The following is a 24,441-nucleotide window of genomic DNA, read 5'->3' on the forward strand; positions in this document are numbered from 1 at the left end:
AGAGTTTGAACCGAGGTCACAACTCTGCGACCTACTGTTAAAATGTGTAATTACTAACGTTCGACCCCAAAGTCAGACACACGTTTAAAATCACGCAAATGTGAAACTTTTTCAGGACGCACTGATGTTGTTCCCTTTATTAAACGCACTATACCAATACAAAGTAGCGCACGCATTCTTTGTATGTCGTCACACTTCTTATGCCTTATTGGATTCAGAACTAGTCACCATGGTAGAATCTACAGCTGTCGTTCGTCGAATGAACTTTGACCGTCAAAGAGCAATTGACATATTTTTGCAGTACTTGTGCGAAACTAAGCCCATGTCAGATGTTTTAGTTCTCATTGCGAACAAACGATAATGAACTCTATTTGACATTTCGTTGATACGTGTTGCCCAGGGTCGTTCAACATTCCTGGACTTTGCCCTTTTCCTTATTAATTGTAAGCACTTTTAGCAGAAAAACGTGAAGCTCTTAGAAAGGTGGAAAGTCACCAGGAAATCAGTTTTGTGAATATTTGACCTAATGCAAACCAATTTTATCTACATTATACAGTAGAGTCTGTGATGATGAAATCCACCGATCACAGTGTGACATGTCAAACATAGGTGAAGTCAAGGAACGAAACCTTGGTTCAAGGCCACGCAAAGTATACAATTACCATAGGAAGCGATTGATCGGATGACAAAGCAAATAACCGCATTTGTTTGAGAAGCACACAGCGTTTGATGCCGGCAAACACATAACTATTTGTCCTTGTCTGGAGGCATTTACAAGAACCAATGTATTTTCGACTGTTCTAGTGCGTGACTATGGCCACGTTTGTGGTACTCGATTTGCCTACTTGGCAAAAATAAAATTCATGATTGTAATATCCCAAATCTCGTTTGTTCAATGTCCAAGATCGTATCCAACGGGCAAAAAAAGGCTTCAACAGGTGACCACAAACAGTTTAACAGACAAGGGTATATTATGCCTGTTTAACAGTAAGTTTATTAACATGGCACCATGGCAGTTAAGATTGGCGTTCATCACTCCTAATGGAGATCATCTACATGAAAGCACATTTGTAGTTTATTGAAAAACCAATGTTAAATCTTTGAATATTAAACCCCTTCGTAAATATCTGTCTAGTGCTTTTTCTTGCCAATTGAAAGGAATCAATGTGTAATGTTTGGACAAATATCAACGTAAAATCTTGTATCAGTCGATTGCCGGTGTATGCCTTAAGTCTACATGCAACACAGGTTTGTCTTTATGATGGTAAACAGGGAGCTTTTTTAATTCAAATAAGAAATCGTACATAAAAGTGTGATATTTTTTCATTATATTTTCATAAATTTTACCATTTATTCACAAATGCACAAAAATTTGACTGCCACTAGGAGCGCCGTTGATTTCGGGATTCGCAGACTCACAAGGGGTCAGTGGAATAGTTGCAGGAGGTCTTTCTTGAACCATTAATTTTGGTTTTTCGAATAAAATTTAGGCATATTTTGTGCTTTTTCTGTGTCTCTCTTCTTCGTGCTTTTTTTGTTTATGCAACCAAAAACTACTATTTAAATTTTGCTGAGCGGCTCGAAATTTTGTTGCGACAACTATGCCAGGATTTCGCATTGCGACCCCTTTAAGCTAATAGATTATTTTTCAAAAACTTTGAACTTGAAACTATAGCGTTATAGCGTTATAGCGTTATACATGTTTTTGGCATGGCGTTTGAATTTGTGTGTTTAATAACGTAAGAAAGTTATTGGGAAAGGACTTTTTAGGGAAGTTAAAGGAAAGGGGTTGTTAGTTCCTTATTGATGCCAAGTGATGAATACAGCAACATCAATGCAGCAACAAGTTAAGTTCAAAACTTCTTCCTATTTCAGCCTGAACATATTTGCAAAGAATGTGCGTTTTAACGCCTATTTCACGATATAAAGTAGGTTAAAATGAAAGAAACGCAATAGGTGTTGCCAACTTCGTCTGCAGCCTGTTGATAACCGTTGTTAAAGATTAGGCTTTTTTGACGGTTTCCTTGTGAGACTTTTTCAGGACGGACTGCTGTTGTTCCTTTTATTAAACACACTATACCAATACAAAGTAGCTGATCGCACGCATTCACATTTTTCAGACTATTTGTTCGAAACCAAGTCGAGAGGCTTTTGTCAGATGTAACACTTCCCATAGCTATCGAAGAGAATGACGTTACACTTGTTGTGAACTAACGGCTTCAGAACTAGTCATCAAGAAAGAATCTACAGCTGTCGTTCGTCGAATCACCTCAGACCGACAATGAGTACTGCTCGTTCATATTTGTGTCATTTCGAAACTAAGCGCATGTCAGATGTTTTAGTTCTCATGGCAATGAACTTGCTAACTCTCTGAACAAACGATCCTGACCTCTTTTTGACATTGAAGTCAAGACACGAGACCTTGGCCACTCCAAGTATACAATTACCTATGGAAACGGTTTAATAGACGACAGAGCAAATAACCGTAATTGTTTGAGAAGCACGTACCGTTTGACGCAGACACACAAGTTTATAACATGTATACTTCTGCATCATTTGAATTGATATATGCATTTCTCAATGCTACCTTATTGTGACAAAATGAAAATAGGTCCAAATCTAATCTTTGCATGACAAAATATTTTAACACCGTGTTAGTGTAAATGCCGCAAACAGTGTACGATTTATTTTTATCCAGCGCACTGTGAATAGAAGAAAATGGTAAGGTATATGGGCTTGAGTGAAAGGAACTTGAAAAAACGTTTTATAACAATCGATCTATCGTGCATTGGAGCAGTTCGTCTGAAGTTCAACGCAGACAGTTACGTCATCGTCCTGACGACCAAACCGGTTGCGAAATAACGCGCATGCGCCACGCAACGGAAAGTTTCATCACCTTGACAGGGGAAGGAGGCACCTGGAAAAACATGCAAAGCAAACACATGAATCTATAAAAGTCTGCAGATGCACACAGCGAATCACACTTGAGCGAAGTTTATTCGATACAAGTGAGAAGACTCGAAGAAACAAGATACGAAGATGAATCTCGGACGGGCTTTCGTTTTGAGCTTGTGCATACTTGTCGTTATGGGAAGGCCCCGCAAAGCGGAGAAGAAGGTAAGATTTTTGAAGTGCTCCTGTAGGCTGTTCATTATTTAAAACGTTAGGCTTACGTGTTCCAACTTTTGCATTGTTTTCTGAGTTTCTCATCATCGGCAAGTTTGGGTCTCAATATTTCGCCACAATGTGTAATAATATGCCATATTAAACAACATAATCGGACGGACATTATAAGCTATTTTTCCTCCAGAATCGCACTCAAACAATAAAACAGCTTCGGGACGGAGACATCGCCCCAGCACTGAGTGGTGAGTAGTATTATAACTGATAGAGCAACTACAAATATTCTTGAACTATACATTATACTAACAGATCCTGAGTGCACGGGAGCGGGCGGAGAGCCTTTAAGTACAGAACCATTTGAAAAACCTGGAGATTGCGATCATTTTTACCAATGTGGTGCCGGTAAGTTGTTTGAAATCAAATGAGTTGCTTTTTTATTTTGCTAAAGACATTTTCTTTGTCTTTGTCAAAACCTAAAGTTAATAACCGACCACAACTTCAGTATGATTGTACAAAGTTCAATGCCAAACACTTTGGAAATGAACAGCCATAATTTATCGCAGGCATTTTGTACATCATGCCTTGTGGTGAGGGAACGGCTTTCAATCCAAGTCTCAAGGTGTGTGATTATCCTTACAACGTACCCGGGTGTGGCGGAACTGATTCTACAGGCACAACCACAACCACAACCACGGAAACAACACCAATCGATACTCCAGGTACAACAGTTGGTTTTAATTATGCTGATGCATTTCCACACCTAACCGTTCAAGGGAATGCACAATGAAACCAGATGAATTTTACGTGCAAGGCAAACATGCAGTTAAACGTGAAGCAATAATAATTTTTCTCGAGTTACGGTGACGCTAAAGCTTGTAATAATGTGGAAATACTACATACAGACCCAACGTGCACGGGACCGAGCGGAGAACCTTTAAGTACAGAACCATTTGAAAAACCTGGAGATTGCGATCATTTTTACCAATGTGGTGCCGGTAAGTTGTTTGAAATCAAATGAGTTGCTTTTTTATTTTGCTAAAGACATTTTCTTTGTCTTTGTCAAAACCTAAAGTTAATAACCGATCACAACTTCAGTATGATTGTACAAAGTTCAATGCCAAACATTTTGGAAATGAACAGCCATAATTTATCGCAGGCATTTTGTACATCATGCCTTGTGGTGAGGGAACGGCTTTCAATCCAAGTCTCAAGGTGTGTGATTATCCTTACAACGTACCCGGGTGTGGCGGAACTGATTCTACAGGCACAACCACAACCACAACCACGGAAACAACACCAATCGATACTCCAGGTACAACAGTTGGTTTTAATTATGCTGATGTATTTCCACACCTAACCGTTCAAGGGAATGCACAATGAAACCAGATGAATTTTACGTGCAAGGCAAACATGCAGTTAAACGTGAAGCAATTATAATTTTTCTCGAGTTACGGTGACGCTAAAGCTTGTAATAATGTGGAAATACTACATACAGACCCAACGTGCACGGGACCGAGCGGAGAACCTTTAAGTACAGAACCATTTGAAAAACCTGGAGATTGCGATCATTTTTATCAATGTGGTGCCGGTAAGTTGTTTGAAATCAAATGAGTTGCTTTTTTATTTTGCCAAAACATTTTTTGTTTTTGTCAAAACGTAAACTTAATAACAGATCACAATTTCAGTAATTCCTTTTAGTATTGACATTAATGTGAGTTCGTTGTTTGATGCAAAAAAACTTTTTTTTCCGTTTTTCTCGTGTTATTTCAGAACATAAAAAAAATATTTTTGAATCTTGCATCTTAGTACATTTTTGATGAAATGATGCAGATTAATAAACCACAAAATATATTGTATTTTGTATGATTGTGAAAAGTTCAACAAACACTTTGGAATGACCGGCTATGATTTATCGCAGGCATTTTGTACATCATGCCTTGTGCCCCTGGAACAGCTTTCAATCCAAGTCTCAAGGTGTGCGATTGGCCTTACAACGTACCCGGGTGTGGCGGAACTGATCCTCCAACCACAACCACGGAACCACCTCCAACCACTCCAACAACCCCAACCACTCCAACAACCCCAACCACTCCAACCACTCCAACAGGTACAACAGCTGGTTTGAGTTATGCTATATTTCCACACCTAATTCTTCTGAGAAATGCACAATGATACCAGATGAATTTTACGTGCAAGGCAAACATGCAGTTAAACGTGAAGCAATTATAATTTTTCTCGAGTTACGGTGACGCTAAAGCTTGTAACAATGTGGAAATATTAGATACATGTTCGATCTGCACGGGAGAGGACGGAAAACTTTTATGTGCAGGACCATTTGAAAAGCCCGACGATTGCGATAATTTTTACGTATGTGTTGCTGGTAAGTTAACTGAAAACAAAAGAGTTGCATTTTTAATTTATCAAAAACTTTTATTGTCTATGTTAAATCCCAAAGTTAGTAACAGCTCGCAAGATTGAGTAATTACCATAATCATTGACATTATGTGAGCTCGTGGTTTAATTCCAAAAAAATTTTCGGCAAATTTGCTGTTTTTTTTTCATATTAAACTAAACGTCCGTTTCTCTTTCTTGTATCTTAGTAGGTATTTGATCAAGTGAAGCGGATCAGTACCCCAAATACATAATGTGTTATGTATGTTTGTGCAAAGGTCAATGCCAAACCCTTTTGAAATGTCCGGCTATGCATTTTCACAGGCATTTTGTACACCATACCTTGTCCCTATGGTAAGGCTTACAATCGATGCACCAGGACTTGTGAATGGTATGACACAGTACCCGGGTGTGGCGGAACTGGCCCTACAACCCCAACCCCAACCCCAACCACGGAACCACCTCCAATCATTACGAAACCACCTCCAACCACTACAACCACTCCAATAGGTACAACAGTTGGTTTGAATAACCTATATTTCAACACATAATTCTTCTGGGGAATGCACAATGATGCCTGATGTATTTTACGTGCAAGGCAAACATGCAGTTAAACGTGAAGCAATTATAACTTTTCTCGAGTTACGGTGACGCTAAAGCTTGTAATAATGTGGAAATATTACATACAGACCCAGCGTGCACGGGACCGAGCGGAGAGCCTTTAAGTACAGGACCATTTGAAAAACCTGGAGATTGCGATAATTTTTACCAATGTGGTGCCGGTAAGTTGATGGAAACAAAATCAGTTTCGGCATTTCCTCAAAAGAAATGAATTGCTGCAGGTTAATTCTTCGTTCATTATCGTAGGCATTTTGTACATCATGCCTTGTGCCGCTGGAACGGTTTTCAATCCAACCCTGAACGTGTGTGATTGGCCGTCCAGCGTACCCGGCTGTGGCGGAACTGTTCCTACAACCACGGAATCAATCGTTACTCCAGGTACAACATTTGGTTGATGAATTTTACGTGCATGGCAAACATGTAGTTAAACGTGAAGCAATTATAACTTGTTTCAAACTACGGTGACGTTAAAGCTTTCAAAAATTTGGAAATATTATAAACAGACCCAATGTGTACGGGAGCGGACGGAGAGCCTTTAAGTACAGGACCATTTGAAAAACCTGGAGATTGCGATAATTTTTACCAATGTGGTGCCGGTAAGTTGATTGAAACAAAATCAGTTTCGGCATTTCCTTAAAAAATGAGTTGCTGCATGTTAATTCTTCGTTCATTATCGTAGGCATTTTGTACATCATGCCTTGTGCCGCTGGAACGGTTTTCAATCCAACCCTGAACGTGTGTGATTGGCCGTCCAGCGTACCCGGCTGTGGCGGAACTGTTCCTACAACCACGGAATCAATCGTTACTCCAGGTACAACATTTGGTTGATGAATTTTACGTGCATGGCAAACATGTAGTTAAACGTGAAGCAATTATAACTTGTTTCAAACTACGGTGACGTTAAAGCTTTCAAAAATTTGGAAATATTATAAACAGACCCAATGTGTACGGGAGCGGACGGAGAGCCTTTAAGTACAGGACCATTTGAAAAACCTGGAGATTGCGATAATTTTTACCAATGTGGTGCCGGTAAGTTGATTGAAACAAAATCAGTTTCGGCATTTCCTTAAAAAAATGAGTTGCTGCATGTTAATTCTTCGTTCATTATCGTAGGCATTTTGTACATCATGCCTTGTGCCGCTGGAACGGTTTTCAATCCAACCCTGAACGTGTGTGATTGGCCGTCCAGCGTACCCGGCTGTGGCGGAACTGTTCCTACAACCACGGAATCAATCGTTACTCCAGGTACAACATTTGGTTGATGAATTTTACGTGCATGGCAAACATGTAGTTAAACGTGAAGCAATTATAACTTGTTTCAAACTACGGTGACGTTAAAGCTTTCAAAAATTTGGAAATATTATAAACAGACCCAATGTGTACGGGAGCGGACGGAGAGCCTTTAAGTACAGGACCATTTGAAAAACCTGGAGATTGCGATAATTTTTACCAATGTGGTGCCGGTAAGTTGATTTAAACAAAATCAGTTTCGGCATTTCCTCAAAAAAATGAGTTGCTGCATGTTAATTCTTCGTTCATTATCGTAGGCATTTTGTACATCATGCCTTGTGCCGCTGGAACGGTTTTCAATCCAACCCTGAACGTGTGTGATTGGCCGTCCAGCGTACCCGGCTGTGGCGGAACTGTTCCTACAACCACGGAATCAATCGTTACTCCAGGTACAACATTTGGTTGATGAATTTTACGTGCATGGCAAACATGTAGTTAAACGTGAAGCAATTATAACTTGTTTCAAACTACGGTGACGTTAAAGCTTTCAAAAATTTGGAAATATTATAAACAGACCCAATGTGTACGGGAGCGGACGGAGAGCCGTTAAGTACAGGACCATTTGAAAAACCCGGAGATTGCGATAACTTTTACCAATGTGGTGCCGGTAAGTTGATTGAAACAAAGTCAGTTTCCGCATTTCCTCAAAAAAATGAGTTGCTGCATGTTAATTCTTCGTTTGTTAAAATTTTTTTTGCCTTTGTTATAGCGTAAAATTAAAAGCAGATCGCGGTGTCAGTAATTTCCTTGTGTATTGACACCAATGTGAGTTCGTGGTTTGATGCAAAACAATTGTTTTCTCCAATTTATCTGGTGTTGTTACCCAATATAAATCAAGCTTTCTTTTTTCAATCTTGGTTCTTAGTATGTTTTTGATATATTGAAGTAGATTTGTACTCCCCAATATATATTGTAATTTGTGTGATTATAAAAAGGCCAATGCCAAACACTTTGGAAATGACCGGCCATTCTTTATCGTAGGTATTTTGTACATCATGCCTTGTGCCGATGGAACGGTTTTCAATCCAACCCTGAACGTTTGTGATTGGCCTTCCAGCGTACCCGGCTGTGGCGGAGCTGCTCCTACAACCACAACCCCGGAAACAAAACCAACCGTTACTCCAGGTGCAATGTTTGGTTTTTATTATGCTGATACATTTCCACACCTAAACGTTCTGAGTAATGTACAATGATGCCAGATGAATTTTAGGTAGAAAGCAAACATGCAGTTAAACGTGAAGCAATTACAACTTTTTTTGTGCTACGGTGACGTTAAAGCTTGTAATAATGTGGAAATATTATAAACAGACCCAATGTGTACGGGATCGGACGGAGAGCCGTTAAGTACAGGACCATTTGAAAAACCCGGAGATTGCGATAACTTTTACCAATGTGGTGCCGGTAAGTTGATTGAAACAAAGTCAGTTTCCGCATTTCCTCAAAAAAATGAGTTGCTGCATGTTAATTCTTCGTTTGTTAAAATTTTTTTTGCCTTTGTTATAGCGTAAAATTAAAAGCAGATCGCGGTGTCAGTAATTTCCTTGTGTATTGACACCAATGTGAGTTCGTGCTTTGATGCAAAACAATTGTTTTCTCCAATTTATCTGGTGTTGTTACCCAATATAAATCAAGCTTTCTTTTTTCAATCTTGGTTCTTAGTATGTTTTTGATATATTGAAGTAGATTTGTACTCCCCAATATATGTTGTGATTTGTGTGATTATAAAAAGGCCAATGCCAAACACTTTGGAAATGACCGGCCATTCTTTATCGTAGGTATTTTGTACATCATGCCTTGTGCCGATGGAACGGTTTTCAATCCAACCCTGAACGTTTGTGATTGGCCTTCCAGCGTACCCGGCTGTGGCGGAACGGATCCTACAACCACAACCACGGAATCAACACCAATCGTTACTTCAGGTACAACATAATGCACAATGACACCAGATGAATTTTACGTGCCAGGCAAACATGCTGTTAAACGTGAAGCAAATAGAACTTTTCACATATTACGTTGACTTTAAAGCTTGTAATAATGTGGAAATATTATAAACAGACCCAATGTGTACGGGAGCGGACGGAGAGCCTTTAAGTACAGGACCATTTGAAAAACCTGGAGATTGCGATAATTTTTACCAATGTGGTGCCGGTAAGTTGATTGAAATAAAACGAGTTGGTTGGAAAAACATCTGCTTTTTGCTGTTTTTCCTTCTTTATTGTCAAAACGAAACACTGTTTTTAAAATCTTGGATCTGTGTAACTTTTGGTCAAGTGAGCAGATCTTTTTTTCCATATGTGTTGTATTTTGTGTATTTCATAATTGGTTGAAGCCAAATTCTTTTAAAATGACTGCAGGGATTCTCTATACCAAGCCCTGTGGTGAAGGAACGGTTTTCAATCCTGCTATCGCAGTATGCGATTGGCCTGATGCAGTGCCTGGATGTCCGTAGGTTCGTATCTATCCATACCGGTGATTATTTTTGTGACCTTATTTTTGCACTGATACCCAACGAGCTTCTGCAATAACGTTGTTTTGACCAACTGACCTCTAAACTTAATTTAATCCAAATATTTTGCAAATCGGCTAGTTTTTCAATATATTTTATGAGGGCTACTTCACAAACGTATTCGTTTGTATTTCAGATGAATTTAGAAAGACTTCCACTTCAAAGATATATTCAAATGTAATTCATGTTGTAATTTCTGACCATTTTGGTGCCTGTTTCTCTGCCAATTTTGCATTGTAACAACGCATCAAAGCGAAACTGACATTATTTGTCGTTTTGTATCGTGTTCATAATAAAAATCATTCAGAGTGACACTGGTTGCGACAAAAATAATAATAAAGTGCAGTACAGCAGGATATATAAGGCATATACAAAATATTTCGTTTGTATGTTTGTAGGTTTTTATCATATTTTACCATAACCATACGACCAACGCCAGCAACTCAATTTGTTTTACTTGCAAAGATAGCTGCCCACATGTTGTTGAAACTAAAAAATGCCGATCGTTGGACAGCCATTTCCAATGGTTAGTACCACGGTCGATCAACGAGTCACTCGACTGCGACACCAGCAATGTTTGTCCAGTACATGCAATCGCGATAACTTATGATTTTCCCGCTCTTGTAGGTGGTAATTTATTACAACAAGGAGTCGTGTAAGTTTACCCTTCAATCAAAGTCAATGTGTGACAAGTTCAATGACAGTTCATCCAGACACCGTTAATAACAATTGCAAAGGTCGTAAATATGTGGAAGCAAACAAGTCAAACCACTCCCTATAAACCTTCACAATTGAAACCATTACGCTCCACAGGTGAATTTACTCTACGTTCCACCCTCATTTGGTTATGACATTTGGTATGAATAGCGTCGATAGCGAAGTCCATAATTCAAATGCATAGGTTGCCTTAAATATTCGTTGACTATTTGTTTTCATCTGGGATTTCAGACTGCGTTATGGATGTGGGTGGGGTAACGTATAATAATTTTTACGAAAATTTGACGACATCTTTTTTGTGCCATGTAAGTCACTAAAAATCTAGTAAGTCGCTAAAACTAATTTGTCGGGGTGGGTAGAGTCCACCAACGAAGAATCACATCCAAATATGGCGACTGCGGCAGCTTCTTTCAGTTAATTCTTTTTTTTCACCATCCTCTGTAGACCAATGTACAAAAAGCAAACTATAATGAGTATGATTTTTTCATACATTGAGTTGTTCCTATCACCTTTTCACAACCTAGTGAAGGTTCCATTACAATCTAAGGTTTCACATTGACCAGAAAGCAACCTTGCATAAAGATTAAAGCCAGTGGTTGTTGGTTACTTTGGTGCTCAGGTAGATTATATTAAGGTACGGTATATTAAGATTACTTATCCTTTCAGAATTTTTTTCCCCTTGTTATCGACGGTCGTACATTCGCAGCAAGATATTTATCTGAAACAAAGATAATATTTCCGTTGCCGCTACGTGGCGCCAAAGTTTTAGTGCTGATTTAACTAATCATCAAGAATGGGCGGGTGATTGGCAACATCCAGGTACCAATTGAAAAATTTTACTCGGTTTATGGCCAAAATAAATTGGGTTCGAGTTCCGGTATGATCAAACTAAACCCACCAGGATATGAAACAAGCAGAAAAATTTTCAAGAGAAAAACACTGCGATTCGAGAATAAACCGTAGCTTACTAAATGTGACGACCACCAACTAAAAAAAAAACCAATTATGTAAATGGTGGTTTTATGAAATTCGAAGTATAGATAAAATTTTTACGGCTAAAAGTACATTTATACTCAGTTGACTTCTTTCCGTTCTCATTTTTTAAAACAAAGTTAACTCAAAATTTATGAATTTTTTATTTTCTATCAGATTTTTTTATATTTATGGAATTTATATAATTTCCATCAGCCCAACGACTAATTTCTCTCGCTTGATTTACTTAGCAACAGTCATAAATTAAGCATAAAGTGACCAGACGAATCAAGCAAAATGGCGCCTGTCACTCGTTGCCACCTAGTATTGGGAGCTGAACTCTGCAAGCAACCCAGACAATACAAACTTTGAAACACTTGACCTGTGGAATGTAAATGTTTGTCTCAATGTCCGATGTACAAGGAGCAAGAAACATGTAATTAATAACATGCTTTAGTTTAAAATTACTCCAGTGTATTTTATCTAGGGATGTGGATATCAATTTACCAAGCAAATAGCCGCACTATTTAAAGCCAGCAGAGGCAAACAACATCTGACCCTTAGGGGCCCTAATTGCTCTTGCGATAAAAACACTCTAATGCGTTTTTAAATATTTGCTTGACCTTTGACTAACCGTTTTCGACAAATGAACCACTTGTACGCGTCGCTTACCTGATTAAAGTTTTCATACAATAACCTTGTCATTACTTACACGCATAATCGTATCTGTCTGTATTTGATTTAAATGCAGCGTTATAGGTTAATCAACTGGCTGAGAACATTGTTCAAGTTTGTGCACTTTTGAAGAACTACCAAACCAACCCTGCATTAACATTTTTTTTATATTTTTTTGATTTTAATGTTGCGATTTTACTTGTTAAACATTAGTCTTTTTGGAATCAAGCAGACTTGTTTTGAAATGGCGCAAATATAACCCATTTTTGTCAAGTTTACATTCTTTTTTTCTGTCACCCAATTTGTTGCAAACCATTTGATATATAACGGATGATTGATTGTAAGCATATTCGAAACAAACGAGGTTATATGTGTGCATATATATAAGGGGAAACAACGACCAGAAATCCTATAGTCCCGCAATCGCAGCTGTTATACCATAAGGTGATCATATGGGCATATGGCGACCTACTTGTGGGTGCAGCAACACCGATCCCTCCAACCTCATCGGCATTCCAGGACCTCGTTGTCTGGCTTTGTAACGACTTCCAATAACAACACGTGATATTGGCGGTTGCCAGGCTGCCCTGACAGGTTTGAACGAGATGGGTACCAAGATTGACGACATCTAATAAAAGTCAGTGGACCAAACGAGTCTGGTCCATCACAGGAAGGTACGCAGTTATTTGGTGATAGCAAGCAACACTTGCGATAAATACTTTAAAAACTCCTGTGGTCGCAAGTAGCAACTAATAAAGGTAAAGAAACCGCGTTTATACAGACTGTTCAACATTGACGAAACCGAAGATGTCTTAAAACAAAAAGTTGCATGATGACTTTGGCTTCAAATTTCATATGGTTTAGAAGAGAAGGAAAGTAATCGCAAACTCATATCCCAACTTTATCGTCCCTAATGCTATCTTCAAACAACATTGTCAAACGTCGTAAACTTCGGTTTAAACACATCGAGGTCGATAAAGGGTCTCGATCAGGAATATTGGGAAATGCAAAGACAAAGCATTTGGGAATAACTTTCGGGAATATTGATTTTCAAAGTTTGTCTTAACATCGTAAAGTCGAGAAATAGGCGTAGCGTGAGACAAGGCAAAACCCGGGCTCTACAACCACATACCACATTACTTTCACTTTTATTTGGACATCAAAAGGAACATTTTTTCAAAAATCTGTGCCCATTTCCTACCTCCTAACACAACGTGCTTAACGCAGGTCAGATTCCACTAGACAATAACGCACCACGGCAAATGCAAAAACATGTTCAATTGCTCCAATAGTTTACGAAGGCACAATTAAACACTGATTCATTGAAATGATTCATTTTGTTTAAGATGTACATTGTGTCCCGATCCACAATAACGCAGTATTGAGAAGCATACTACCAACAAATACAGCGGTGGATTGTTTCTGTAATGGTGAGTCATGGAATAAAGGTGTAAACTATGCAGAGAAAGATCCCCGAGCAATTTCCAGAAATAGAATAAAGATCATAAAAGCGAGACAAATATTTTTCACGGGTCGGGTCAGAAAGGTACGGACGACCTGTTTATTTGCCAAGTTCCTGTAAATTTTGGAGAACGGAAAATCAGACGCAACTTTGTCGCGAAAACCGAAGACGGGAATTTTGACCCGTGACTATGTGCTTGCTTTACTCCGAACGTTTGTCTAATGCGTTAGGTGGAACATTGACGTAGCCAGGGAGTGGCTAATGGGGTCATGTCCCCTACCAATTATCTAAGCTAAGTTTTTAAAAGCTCGTGGTTTTAAATGTCCCATTTTTGGACTGCTCGTTATTGTTAATTTTCCAATATGTCAAATTGTTATTTTTATGAGGCTACAATTCAGGCCGAAAACATTTACCGCTTGAACCCCACTAAAATTTCAGGCTTAAACCACTGAGGTGAAGCTTTACTGATGCATAAGATAAAATGAACCTCTTGTAAGACAAGCAAAATAGAAGAGGGAAGTTTTAAACCACAGAAAGGAAAATTGAAAACAAATGGTCAGGTCGTTTTTCAAAAAAATAGGATCAAAAGAAAATTTATTGACCAGTGCTTTTGCTACTTTTCGACAAGACATTTGACGACAGCCAAAAATATGTGTCACACATTTTTTTAAGGGACGACAAGGTTTTGTTTTATCTGCACAACTCGCCATCAACACGCGGCGTGTGTCAAAGTCTGATTATCACATTGCCGTCACTGTGCAAACATATTTCGCAACTGCCGGTGATCACACAATGAATAAGTCGTCACTGTACGTCAATGGAAAACTTTGCGGGAAGTTTGCAACATAGGTTTTCGTAATCCCACGAATCTTGGCAACGTTTGTAAAAACATTTCAAATCTCGTTTCAAACTTTATGCGCACATATCTCTAAATCATCGGTAATTAGATTGTGTACAGACGTGAATAACCTTTATTTCAAAAATACTTTGTGAATGACGTCACAATAAGTTTTATATTAGGGAGGGTGTTTGTACAATTTAAATATGTTAACATATAACTGTCGTTATTAATCAGTGTAAAATACGTCACCTTTGAAATCTGCTTGTAGCACACGCGAAAATTGTATGTGTCACAAAACTATATAGATTTAGTAACCAAACCTCGTGGTACCTGCCAACGAATCGGAGTCTACAGCAGTGTTTGGAAAGTTACCATCGTCACTGCGGCCTGCAAATAGCGACCAGACGTTTATTTCGTGATCACGCCTATCATGAATCACTCCTACCTGGCATGCGGAGGTGCGTACGTGACACAAAAATGGAGAAAAAATGAGTATAAGCCCCGTTTCATCCCCATATCCAAAACATCATGATTTTCACGCGCATTCATGTGAAAAATAAATATAAACGTTTCAATGCAAATGCATGGTTTTATTAGGCCAAACCAAGAGAAGCAAAAACAAAAGGTTTTTGCGCAAGGTTTGCCGCAGTTAACACTGCGACCTTGCGAAAAGAACTGATTCTCCCACGGTGCTGCTCACAACCCACGATAACTCGTTTCTCGATAGGTATTTTTAAATGACTTCCGGATGATCTTTATGCTTTATTTGCTTTTGGTCGTTGTTTTTCCTAATCTCATGCACGGTATCCAGGACATAGTTTCAACTAATATTGCCAACTATTGGAACAAACCCTGTTCACCCGTGTTAACGTCATGGGAAAGGTACTTTGTTTTTGCCTCGTTCCAAAATTCCTCAGACATTCTTGACTTTTAGTTTTCGAAGTGAAATGAGTTTATCCCCGTACGACGACCAAAATAGGTATGGCGATTTGCGACTGGTCGATAAACTAAGCTTTATGACCATTGTTAAAGCAGGTCATTATATTACAGTCCACTTCACCTAGGATTCCGAAAGACTAAACGACAAAATTTAACCCTGTCTGAACCACAGGACAGTGTGTTTGGTCCGACAATCTGTGGTTTTAAGTGAGCTTCTTTAAATCGGTTCTTGTTATGCTTTCGGAAGCAAAAAGGGCGCCCTTTGTAGCATCCTGAGGTAGGCTAAAACTGTTTTTTTTGTCAAAATTAATATCAAAACCAAGAGGCGAACAAATTTCTGTAGGTATATGATTTTATTCAGAACATCAACGTGTAGGAGGGTGGACCACATTTAATCAGAATAATAAAATCTTTTTATCATCGCAAAAACAAATAGAACAGAACTTTGTTCAAACGTGATGATGACATGATGTTGATCTCAATGTCCACCATTGCGAAGGATGTGGTTCAATAAAAGTGCACTTCCTGTGTCGTTCCATAAAAGTGCACCAGCTTTTACGATGTTTGACAAACCTTTAGTTGCTAGTCCCTGCGTCAAACGGTCAATATCCGTGACACCCGTTTGCTCCAACGTCCAGATTGATTGCGAAAGAATGCTCCTACGCCGCGCAACGCAAAATTTAACGTCCCAGCAAACAGAAGCTACGCCCAAGAAGAACATTCGAAAGCAAACACAGGGCAACTATAAACGTCGCTGGGCATTGGGTTTGGACACACTATAACAGAATTCTTGCGGAATTTGACAACTCGACAATACGTGACAAAAGATAAAAGATTTCAGACAAAATGCTCAGACGGGCACTAATTTTTAGCGTGTGCGTTTTGGTGGTTTTGGGAAGACCTCGTCAGTTGGCAGAGAAGGTAAATACATGCATAGTATTCTCATTATTAAAGCCTTAGGTTTGTGTCTAAATTGGAGGTGAAGATAGGTTGATTTTAATTTTGAAGGCTGATAATGTTTCATTAAGTTGTTAAAATACAATCGTCCATTAACAATCAGTAAGCTTATCTCAAATGGTTACGCTAATAGGTAAATTTGTTATAGTTACACGGGCTTTCTCGTTCATGTTGTATGTCTAAAGGATTTTATTTGGATTGAAAAATGCAATCATTCGAAAGATAAATTTGCTGAATTTAAAAGGTTTATTTTGACTGATCGAACTCAAACTTTTTCTCGCAGAAAGTTATCAACCCCCTGTTTCGCGAAAGGCGTGATACACCGGAACTAAGCGGTAAGTTGTACGTTAGCGATATTTCCCTGTATACATTTTGTTTTGTTGACAGCAGTTTATTTTTCTCTGGCAAATTAACCCCCTAAAGGGAAATTCCCCATTTGTATTTGTTTCTCTGGAATGCATTTGTAGTTTTACAGTGGAAGAAACTCAGTTCAGTATTGATATTTTTGGCATCGGTTCGGCAACTGTGTATATTTTAATAGCTGATTGTCATGACGCTAATGGAAACCCCATCAGTGGAAAACCCTACGAAATACCTGGAGACTGTGACAGCTTCTACCAGGTAGATAAAAATTTTGTGTCTGATCAGTTAGACCCATCACCAATCATGATTTCATTTTTTCACGAATTAAATCCATGAATTTATGAATTAGTAATCATGTAAAGGGTAAACAAATGATATTTCACATTCAAAAAATATATGTACCAATTCATACCAATTTAACCTCAAGAATGCCAAGATATACTAATAAAGCGTTATTTTACCATAGTGCTCTGGTGGATATCGCACACAGCAAGACTGCGCAGAAGGAACTGTGTTTAACCCAGCACTAAATGTATGCGATTGGCCACAAAATGTACCAGGATGTGGTCCCACTGATCCACCAACGACCACTCCACCACCACCGCCTCCATTTGATGGTAACTATGGTCATGTGAGTTTAGGATTTTCATTAGTCTAAACCGGTTATATTTTAGATGATTGTCTTGACAATGCTGGAAACCCAATAAGTGGAAATCCATTTGAGAAACCTGGCGACTGTCACAGTTTTTATCAGGTAAAAGCACAATATTAAAAACACATAAAAAAATTTCTGCAAACTGAAAATAAATTCCCAGTGTTCCAATGGATACCGAACAGAGCAGAATTGTGCAGATGGAACAGTGTTTAACCCAGCACTCAGTGTGTGTGATTGGCCAAGTAATGTACCAGGCTGTGGTGCAACTGATGCACCAACCACCACTCCACCACCACCACCACCTCCATTTGATGGTAATTATCACTTAAGTTTAGTTTGATTCTTTCACTTGTGTCTAAACTGTTTATATTTCAGATGATTGCGTTGACAACGCTGGAAACCCAATAAGTGGAAAACCATTTGAGAAACCTGGGGACTGTAACAGCTTTTATCAGGTAACTCAGAAACAAATGATTTTTATGGCTGAAGAAAACACAATTTTCATGATGATTTAACTTTTCAGTGTTCTAATGGTTATCGCTCTGAACAAGATTGTGCAGCTGGAACAGTCTTTAACCCAGCACTCAGTGTTTGCGATTGGCCAAGTAATGTACCAGGCTGTGGTGCAACTGATGCACCAACCACCACCCAAGCACCAGCAACACCACCTGCATTTGATGGTAAATATGGTCAAGTAGGTTTAAGATATTCGTATGTCTAAACTGGTTACGTTTCAGATGATTGTGTCGATAATGCTGGAAACCCAATTAGTGGAAAACCATTTGAAAAACCTGGGGACTGTGGCAGTTTTTATCAGGTAAGATTTTTTATGTTCTTTTATGATTGTAACAAAATTATTTTTCTTTACTTGATGGCTTTTTTCAGTGTTCCAATGGTTATCGATCAGAACAGAATTGTGCAGCTGGGACAGTGTTTAACCCAGCACTCAGTGTTTGTGATTGGCCAAGTAACGTACCAGGCTGTGGTGCAACTGATGCACCAACCACCACCCAAGCACCAGTCACATCACCTCCATTTGATGGTAAATATGGTCATTAAATTTAAGATTTCCTTACATCTAAACTAGATGTTATTTAGATGATTGTGTCGATAATGCTGGAAACCCAATAAGTGGAAAACCATTTGAGAAACCTGGGGACTGTGGCAGCTTTTATCAGGTAACAACTGCTTCGGATTCATTTAAAACAAACAATACCAACTCATTGTTTACTGTATGGCTTTTTTCAGTGTTCCAATGGATATCGAACTGAACAGAATTGTGCAGCTGGAACCGTGTTTAACCCAGCACTCAGTGTGTGTGATTGGCCTAGAAATGTACCAGGCTGTGGTGCAACAGATGCACCAACCACCACCCAAGCACCAGCAACACCACCCCCATTTGATGGTAGAAGCATTTACTGAGAAATTGATTTACATTTAAATTTTAAATATATGTGTTTTTTAGCGGATTGTGTTGACAGTGCAGGAAATGCTATTAGTTCTGAGCCTTTTGAAAAACCTGGTGATTGTGACAGTTTTTATCAGGCAAGGGAACTTCCATGAAATATGTTTTAATATCACTTCTGATTTTCACAAAGAATTTGTCAAACTAACGCTATGTGATATTGCAATAATTACATTGAAACATGTCCGTGTACATGTTTAGTGTTCCAATGGATACCGATCTGAGCAAGATTGTGCGGAAGGGACTGTATTTAACCCATCCCTCAGTGTATGTGATTGGCCACAAAATGTTCCTGGCTGTGGACAGACCACGGTTTCAATTGTGACTGGTCCACCTTCATCTGGATTTGATGGTAAACCATTTTTCCATGTTATTTTTTTACACATGCAAGTTATTTGCTTTTTCATAAACATCATAGTTTTGATTTTGTTGTCATGCTTGTAACTGTTTTTAGCTGACTGCGTCGATAGCAATGGAAATCCCATTAGTGGTGAACCATTCGAAAGTTCTGGTGATTGTGATTCCTTTTACCAGGTAACAACATGCAAGCAGTACATACATTTGTTAGTTATGATTTAATTATCATATGAATTTTGTTGTGTAGTGTTCCAATGGATATCGAACTGAGCAGAATTGTGCAGCTGGAACAGTGTTTAACCCAGCACTCAGTGTTTGCGATTGGCCACAAAATGTACCAGGCTGTGGTGCAACTGACACACCAACCACAACCCAAGCACCAGCAACACCACCTCCATTTGATGGTAAAAATGTGCTAGTTGATGTACATTTGTTTTGTTTCATAAGTTTTATCTTAAGTGGATGCATTTCAGATGATTGTGTTGATGATGCTGGAAACCCAATCAGTGGAAAACCATTTGAAAAACCAGGAGACTGTGACAGTTTTTATCAGGTAACATTTTCTTACATTCATTTACAATTGTAAATAATGCTTTTTCTTGTTTTGATGGTCCATTTTTCCAGTGTTCCAATGGGTACCGATCAGAGCAGAATTGTGCAGCTGGAACAGTGTTTAACCCAGCACTCAGTGTGTGTGATTGGCCAAGTAATGTACCAGGCTGTGGTGCAACTGATGCACCAACCACCACCCAAGCACCAGCAACACCACCTGCATTTGATGGTAAATATGATCATGTAAATTTAAGGATTTCATATGACTAAACTGGTTATATTTCAGATGATTGTGTTGACAACGCTGGAAACCCAATCAGTGGAAAACCATTTGAGAAACCTGGGGACTGTGAGAGCTTTTATCAGGTAAGAATTGCCTTGCATCCATTTAATACAGATAATACCAACTCATTGGTTACTGTATGGCTTTTTCCAGTGTTCCAATGGATATCGAACAGAGCAGAATTGTGCAGCTGGAACAGTGTTTAACCCAGCACTCAGTGTTTGTGATTGGCCAAGTAATGTACCAGGCTGTGGTGCAACTGATGCACCAACCACCACCCAAGCACCAGCAACACCACCTGCATTTGATGGTAAATATGATCATGTAAAAATTTAAGAATTTCTGATATCTAAACTGGTTATATTTCAGATGATTGTGTCGATAATGCTGGAAACCCAATCAGTGGAAAACCATTTGAGAAACCTGGGGACTGTAACAGCTTTTATCAGGTACCGTTATACATTATCTTTTTGACAGTTATATTTAGCAATTTTCCTTTTAATATGGTAACAATTGCCCTGCATTCATTTAATACAGATAATACCAACTCATTGTTTACTTTATGTTTTTTTTCAGTGTTCCAATGGATATCGAACTGAGCAGAATTGTGCAGCTGGAACAGTGTTTAACCCAGCACTCAGTGTTTGTGATTGGCCAAGTAATGTACCAGGATGTGGTGCAACTGATGCACCAACCACCACCCAAGCACCAGCAACACCACCTGCATTTGATGGTAAATATGAATATGTAAATTTAAGATTTTCTGATGACTAAAGTGGTTATATTTCAGATGATTGTGTTGATAATGCTGGAAACCCAATAAGTGGAAAACCATTTGAGAAACCTGGGGACTGTAACAGCTTTTATCAGGTACCGTTATACATTATCTTTTTGACAGTTATATTTAGCAATTTTTCTTTTAATATTGACCTAAATTTGCAGTGTTCCAATGGGTACCGATCAGAGCAGAATTGTGCAGCTGGAACAGTGTTTAACCCAGCACTCAGCGTGTGTGATTGGCCAAGTAATGTACCAGGATGTGGTGCAACTAATGCACCAACCACAACTCCACCACCACCACCTCCTCCATTTGATGGTACTAAGCAGTTCATCAGACTATTTGCATTAAATTTTCTGTGCTTTATCTTAACGTTAAATTATTTGCAGACGATTGTGTTGACATTGATGGAAATCCGATTAGTGGCAAACCATTTGAAAAACCAGGCGATTGCGATCACTTTTATCAGGTATTTGATTATTTATAAAGAGCTTTTAATAGCTCAATACATCTGCAAAGGTTAGTTGCTTTAATTGTTCCCATATTCTCTTAGTGTTCAAACGGTTATCGCTATGAACAACCATGTGCCTCAGGGACCGTCTTTAATCCTGCCATTGGCGTATGTGACTGGCCATACAATGTACCAAACTGCGCAGACACAACAAGTTAGTAGAACGTTATTTGTATAGTTTTTACTAGTTAAATCCCCAGGGTTGTACCGTTGCTTATACCTCGACTTTTCATTGTGTATTTTCCCTCTTATCTTCTGTCTTTAAATCTGATTTTGGCAACTCTCGGACACGCATGGATGATCGAGTGTTTTCACGTGGACTGGAACGCCGCGAGGTAGAGTACCACCCTGCTGGAGTGACCAATCTGCGTGAAAATAATTATTCGCTTCTGCTTTGTTGCTTGGTTTGCTGTGATTGCTTTTGACGCTTGGTGTATTCAATTTTTCATAGTGCGATATGATGTTGTAAGTTATTTGTTTTGTCACGTTTTGTGTTGTTGATTTTCGTGTGAATGCTTCATATTTTTTAATATAAAAGTACGTTGTTTTCTTCGATAAACAACGTGAATTACTAATTTGTTTTCATGTGATTTTTCAACGAAAAATCATGCCAATGTGTGAAAAACAAACCATTTTTAATTTTCTCATCATGGTCATCATTACTAATAGTCGTGGGTAACTATTTTAAACTCAGTGAAGGGCTCTAATTTTGTTTAAAACTGCAAGATTTTTACATTGTAAAACGATCGCCAAATTTAAAGATGGTGCTTTTGTTGAGTATAATCTATTGCAGACACCCCGTTGTGTACAATTCAATTGAAATTGAACTGTAAAAAATCTGAAGATTAAAGTTTTTATTTCCAAAATTTACAATACTTTATTAAAACAGGCCCTCCGCCTCATTGCGCACTCGAATGGTCGCAGTGGTACAACACACATCATCCTACCAACCATCTGACCTCTGGCGATTTTGAGCAGATATCGCATATCGAACGTACACTGGGTAAAATTTGTCCCAAGGCTGGGCAGAAGATCACCGACGTAAGATGCAAATGCGCTGAATCTGGCGACGACTGGACTGAAACTAGTGACATCATGGTAAGTAAAACGTATGTGTCGCGGATATGCATATTAGGCAATGCGACATACATGCATATGGACCTACAACGAACGGCTTGAGAGGAAAAATGTGCCGCTGCGAGGCCCGTTTTTGGAGATCGAATATGGCATTGTACGGATACCGAGTATTTTCGATGAAATTCCTCAGTTTCAAATCAAGCTATTGTGTTCATGGCGCCCTTTTGTACTTACAGACCGGTAACAATTTGTGACAAAAAAAAGTGTTTCGCAAAGCTGTAGTAAACCTCTATCGACCTCTGGCGGTAATTTTATTGACCCAATATGTGGAAAATCCCCTTTTTTGTTTCAGACCTGCAACAAGGAGGTCGGACTTACGTGTCGTAACTCGGAACAAAGAAATGGATACGCCTGTCTTGACTACAAAGTCCGATTTCTGTGCTCTGGAGAATGCGATTCCTCCGTCGATGGTCTTTTCCCAACCTTTTACTTTTCTTCCCTCCTAAACCTTCCTTTATATGCAGTCTGAAAATGACATTAGTCAGGAGCTAGTGTATTGGATTATAAAAAGCCTTGTATTGTAAAATATATCCATACAAAACGTGTAATCACATGGTTATAACTTACAGAACCGAGCTGCACGGGAGATAATGGTGAACCTCTAAGTACAAGTCCGTTTGAGAAGCCAGGAGATTGCGACCATTTCTACCAATGCGGCGCTGGTAGGTTTAGAATAAAAGAAGGGCGAATGATTGCGTTCCGTAATACCAACGTTTAAAAAACTTGCGTGATACTCAACGAAATTCAAAGTGGTTTGCCGGAAACACAAGATACGTACATGAATAGCAAATCCAGATATGAGCAATACGTTGCGTTGACCAAATTTGGAAATATATGTAACGGCGTGGTTGAAGTTTACAAACTTCAAGATCCATTGTGCCTGGCCTTTTGTTCCAAACAGCAAATGGTTCGTCTTCAATTATTATACTTCTTTTGTTTCCAGGCATTCTGTACGTTATGCCCTGTGCCCCTGGGACTGCTTTCAACCCAACCAAAGGCGTTTGTGACTGGCCTTACAACGTTCCTGGATGCTAAGGTAATCTCTATATGTTTCAGCTTTGCTACAGTAGGGCTTATATATTTTTAAACATAAAATATTGAAGATAGCACTGTCTATTTAATACGAACATAACACATAAAAATGCTAATTTTGCACAAATTATTTACACAAACATTAAGTATGCCGTAAATCGTAAATACATTATATTTTTAATGTTGTCCTTTTTTCTGCAGGTTTTTCGACTCAAAAAAAGTTCAAGACATCTCCCTTACAATGTCGTTCACAAAACATTAATTTGATTAATTCGATTCTTATTTTGATCATAAAATCACTTGTTTGCCGATCAACGTGCCTTCATCTACTTCATGTATTGTAACATTTTCGTGTCGAATAGTATTTTTTCGTCAATATATATCTATTTACCATCCACATTTAGTTGCATCAAAAGTAATTTTTCACACCACATTCAACATTTTTTTGCCAATCGTTCCAACATGACAAGAATAACAAGCATGTAGCCGGTGATGACGTCATTAACGTGTCATTCCCAGGTCTAACGAAACGTGACGTACCCACCTTGCATTAAAAACAAGGCGCGATAAAATGAAATGTAATTAACGGACGAATTTTTTTTCTCGCTCAGCCGCCACCGACCGTGGCAGTGTGTCACAATAAAAGCATAAACGAATACAGTTTGTAATACTTTAAATACCTTAATTTCATATTACGCTCCCTAGTGATAAATCTAACATTTCTATATGAATCGTTAGATTCGTTACAAAGCATTTGCATCAGTGACAACGAAATAATACGTGACTTAGCGAGGTAATTATCAGCCCAAACACT

The 24,441-nt window shown here is 38.7% G+C and overlaps 2 protein-coding genes across 2 annotated transcripts; both read left to right on the forward strand.

The window, feature by feature from the left end:
• Nucleotides 1-3,700: 3,700 nt before the first annotated feature.
• On the forward strand, nucleotides 3,701-7,831 carry LOC145914572 (chondroitin proteoglycan 2-like). The gene is made up of 15 exons (XM_083002395.1): nucleotides 3,701-3,842; nucleotides 4,026-4,118; nucleotides 4,280-4,435; nucleotides 4,619-4,711; nucleotides 5,042-5,230; nucleotides 5,381-5,503; nucleotides 5,839-6,024; nucleotides 6,204-6,296; nucleotides 6,382-6,520; nucleotides 6,637-6,731; nucleotides 6,815-6,953; nucleotides 7,070-7,164; nucleotides 7,249-7,392; nucleotides 7,506-7,598; nucleotides 7,683-7,831. Exons 1-15 carry the CDS (start codon nucleotides 3,701-3,703, stop codon nucleotides 7,829-7,831), a joined length of 1,929 nt encoding a protein of 642 aa, XP_082858521.1.
• A 113-nt stretch (nucleotides 7,832-7,944) lies between these two features.
• On the forward strand, nucleotides 7,945-24,188 carry LOC145914573 (uncharacterized). Its single transcript, XM_083002396.1, has 34 exons — nucleotides 7,945-8,032; nucleotides 8,407-8,550; nucleotides 8,734-8,826; nucleotides 9,201-9,344; nucleotides 9,481-9,573; nucleotides 9,780-9,800; nucleotides 17,352-17,474; nucleotides 17,532-17,611; nucleotides 17,673-17,826; nucleotides 17,888-17,967; nucleotides 18,036-18,192; nucleotides 18,250-18,329; nucleotides 18,398-18,554; nucleotides 18,611-18,690; nucleotides 18,761-18,917; nucleotides 18,978-19,057; nucleotides 19,179-19,329; nucleotides 19,432-19,511; nucleotides 19,582-19,738; nucleotides 19,808-19,887; nucleotides 19,959-20,115; nucleotides 20,173-20,252; nucleotides 20,323-20,479; nucleotides 20,539-20,618; nucleotides 20,746-20,902; nucleotides 20,960-21,039; nucleotides 21,112-21,265; nucleotides 21,337-21,416; nucleotides 21,501-21,612; nucleotides 22,348-22,556; nucleotides 22,888-23,005; nucleotides 23,165-23,257; nucleotides 23,539-23,631; nucleotides 23,829-24,188. Exons 1-33 carry the CDS (start codon nucleotides 7,945-7,947, stop codon nucleotides 23,628-23,630), a joined length of 3,768 nt encoding a protein of 1,255 aa, XP_082858522.1. The 3' UTR covers nucleotide 23,631; nucleotides 23,829-24,188.
• Nucleotides 24,189-24,441: the final 253 nt, after the last annotated feature.

The sequence above is a fragment of the Ascidia mentula genome, chromosome 9 (genome assembly GCF_947561715.1).
Source record: "Ascidia mentula chromosome 9, kaAscMent1.1, whole genome shotgun sequence".
Classification (NCBI taxonomy): domain Eukaryota; kingdom Metazoa; phylum Chordata; class Ascidiacea; order Phlebobranchia; family Ascidiidae; genus Ascidia; species Ascidia mentula.

Excerpts from the sequence above, each read along its gene's own strand:
- LOC145914572 (XM_083002395.1), top strand. The coding sequence starts at position 3,701 with ATGCCTTGTGGTGAGGGAACGGCTTTCAATCCAAGTCTCAAGGTGTGT. Across the intron at positions 6,954-7,069 it reads ATCGTTACTCCAGGTACAAC|AGACCCAATGTGTACGGGAG; the intron begins ATTTGGTTGATG and ends AATATTATAAAC. Across the intron at positions 7,165-7,248 it reads TTTTTACCAATGTGGTGCCG|GCATTTTGTACATCATGCCT; the intron begins GTAAGTTGATTG and ends TCATTATCGTAG.
- LOC145914573 (XM_083002396.1), top strand. The coding sequence starts at position 7,945 with ATGTGTACGGGAGCGGACGGAGAGCCGTTAAGTACAGGACCATTTGAA. Across the intron at positions 18,330-18,397 it reads ACTGTGGCAGTTTTTATCAG|TGTTCCAATGGTTATCGATC; the intron begins GTAAGATTTTTT and ends GGCTTTTTTCAG. Across the intron at positions 18,691-18,760 it reads ACTGTGGCAGCTTTTATCAG|TGTTCCAATGGATATCGAAC; the intron begins GTAACAACTGCT and ends GGCTTTTTTCAG.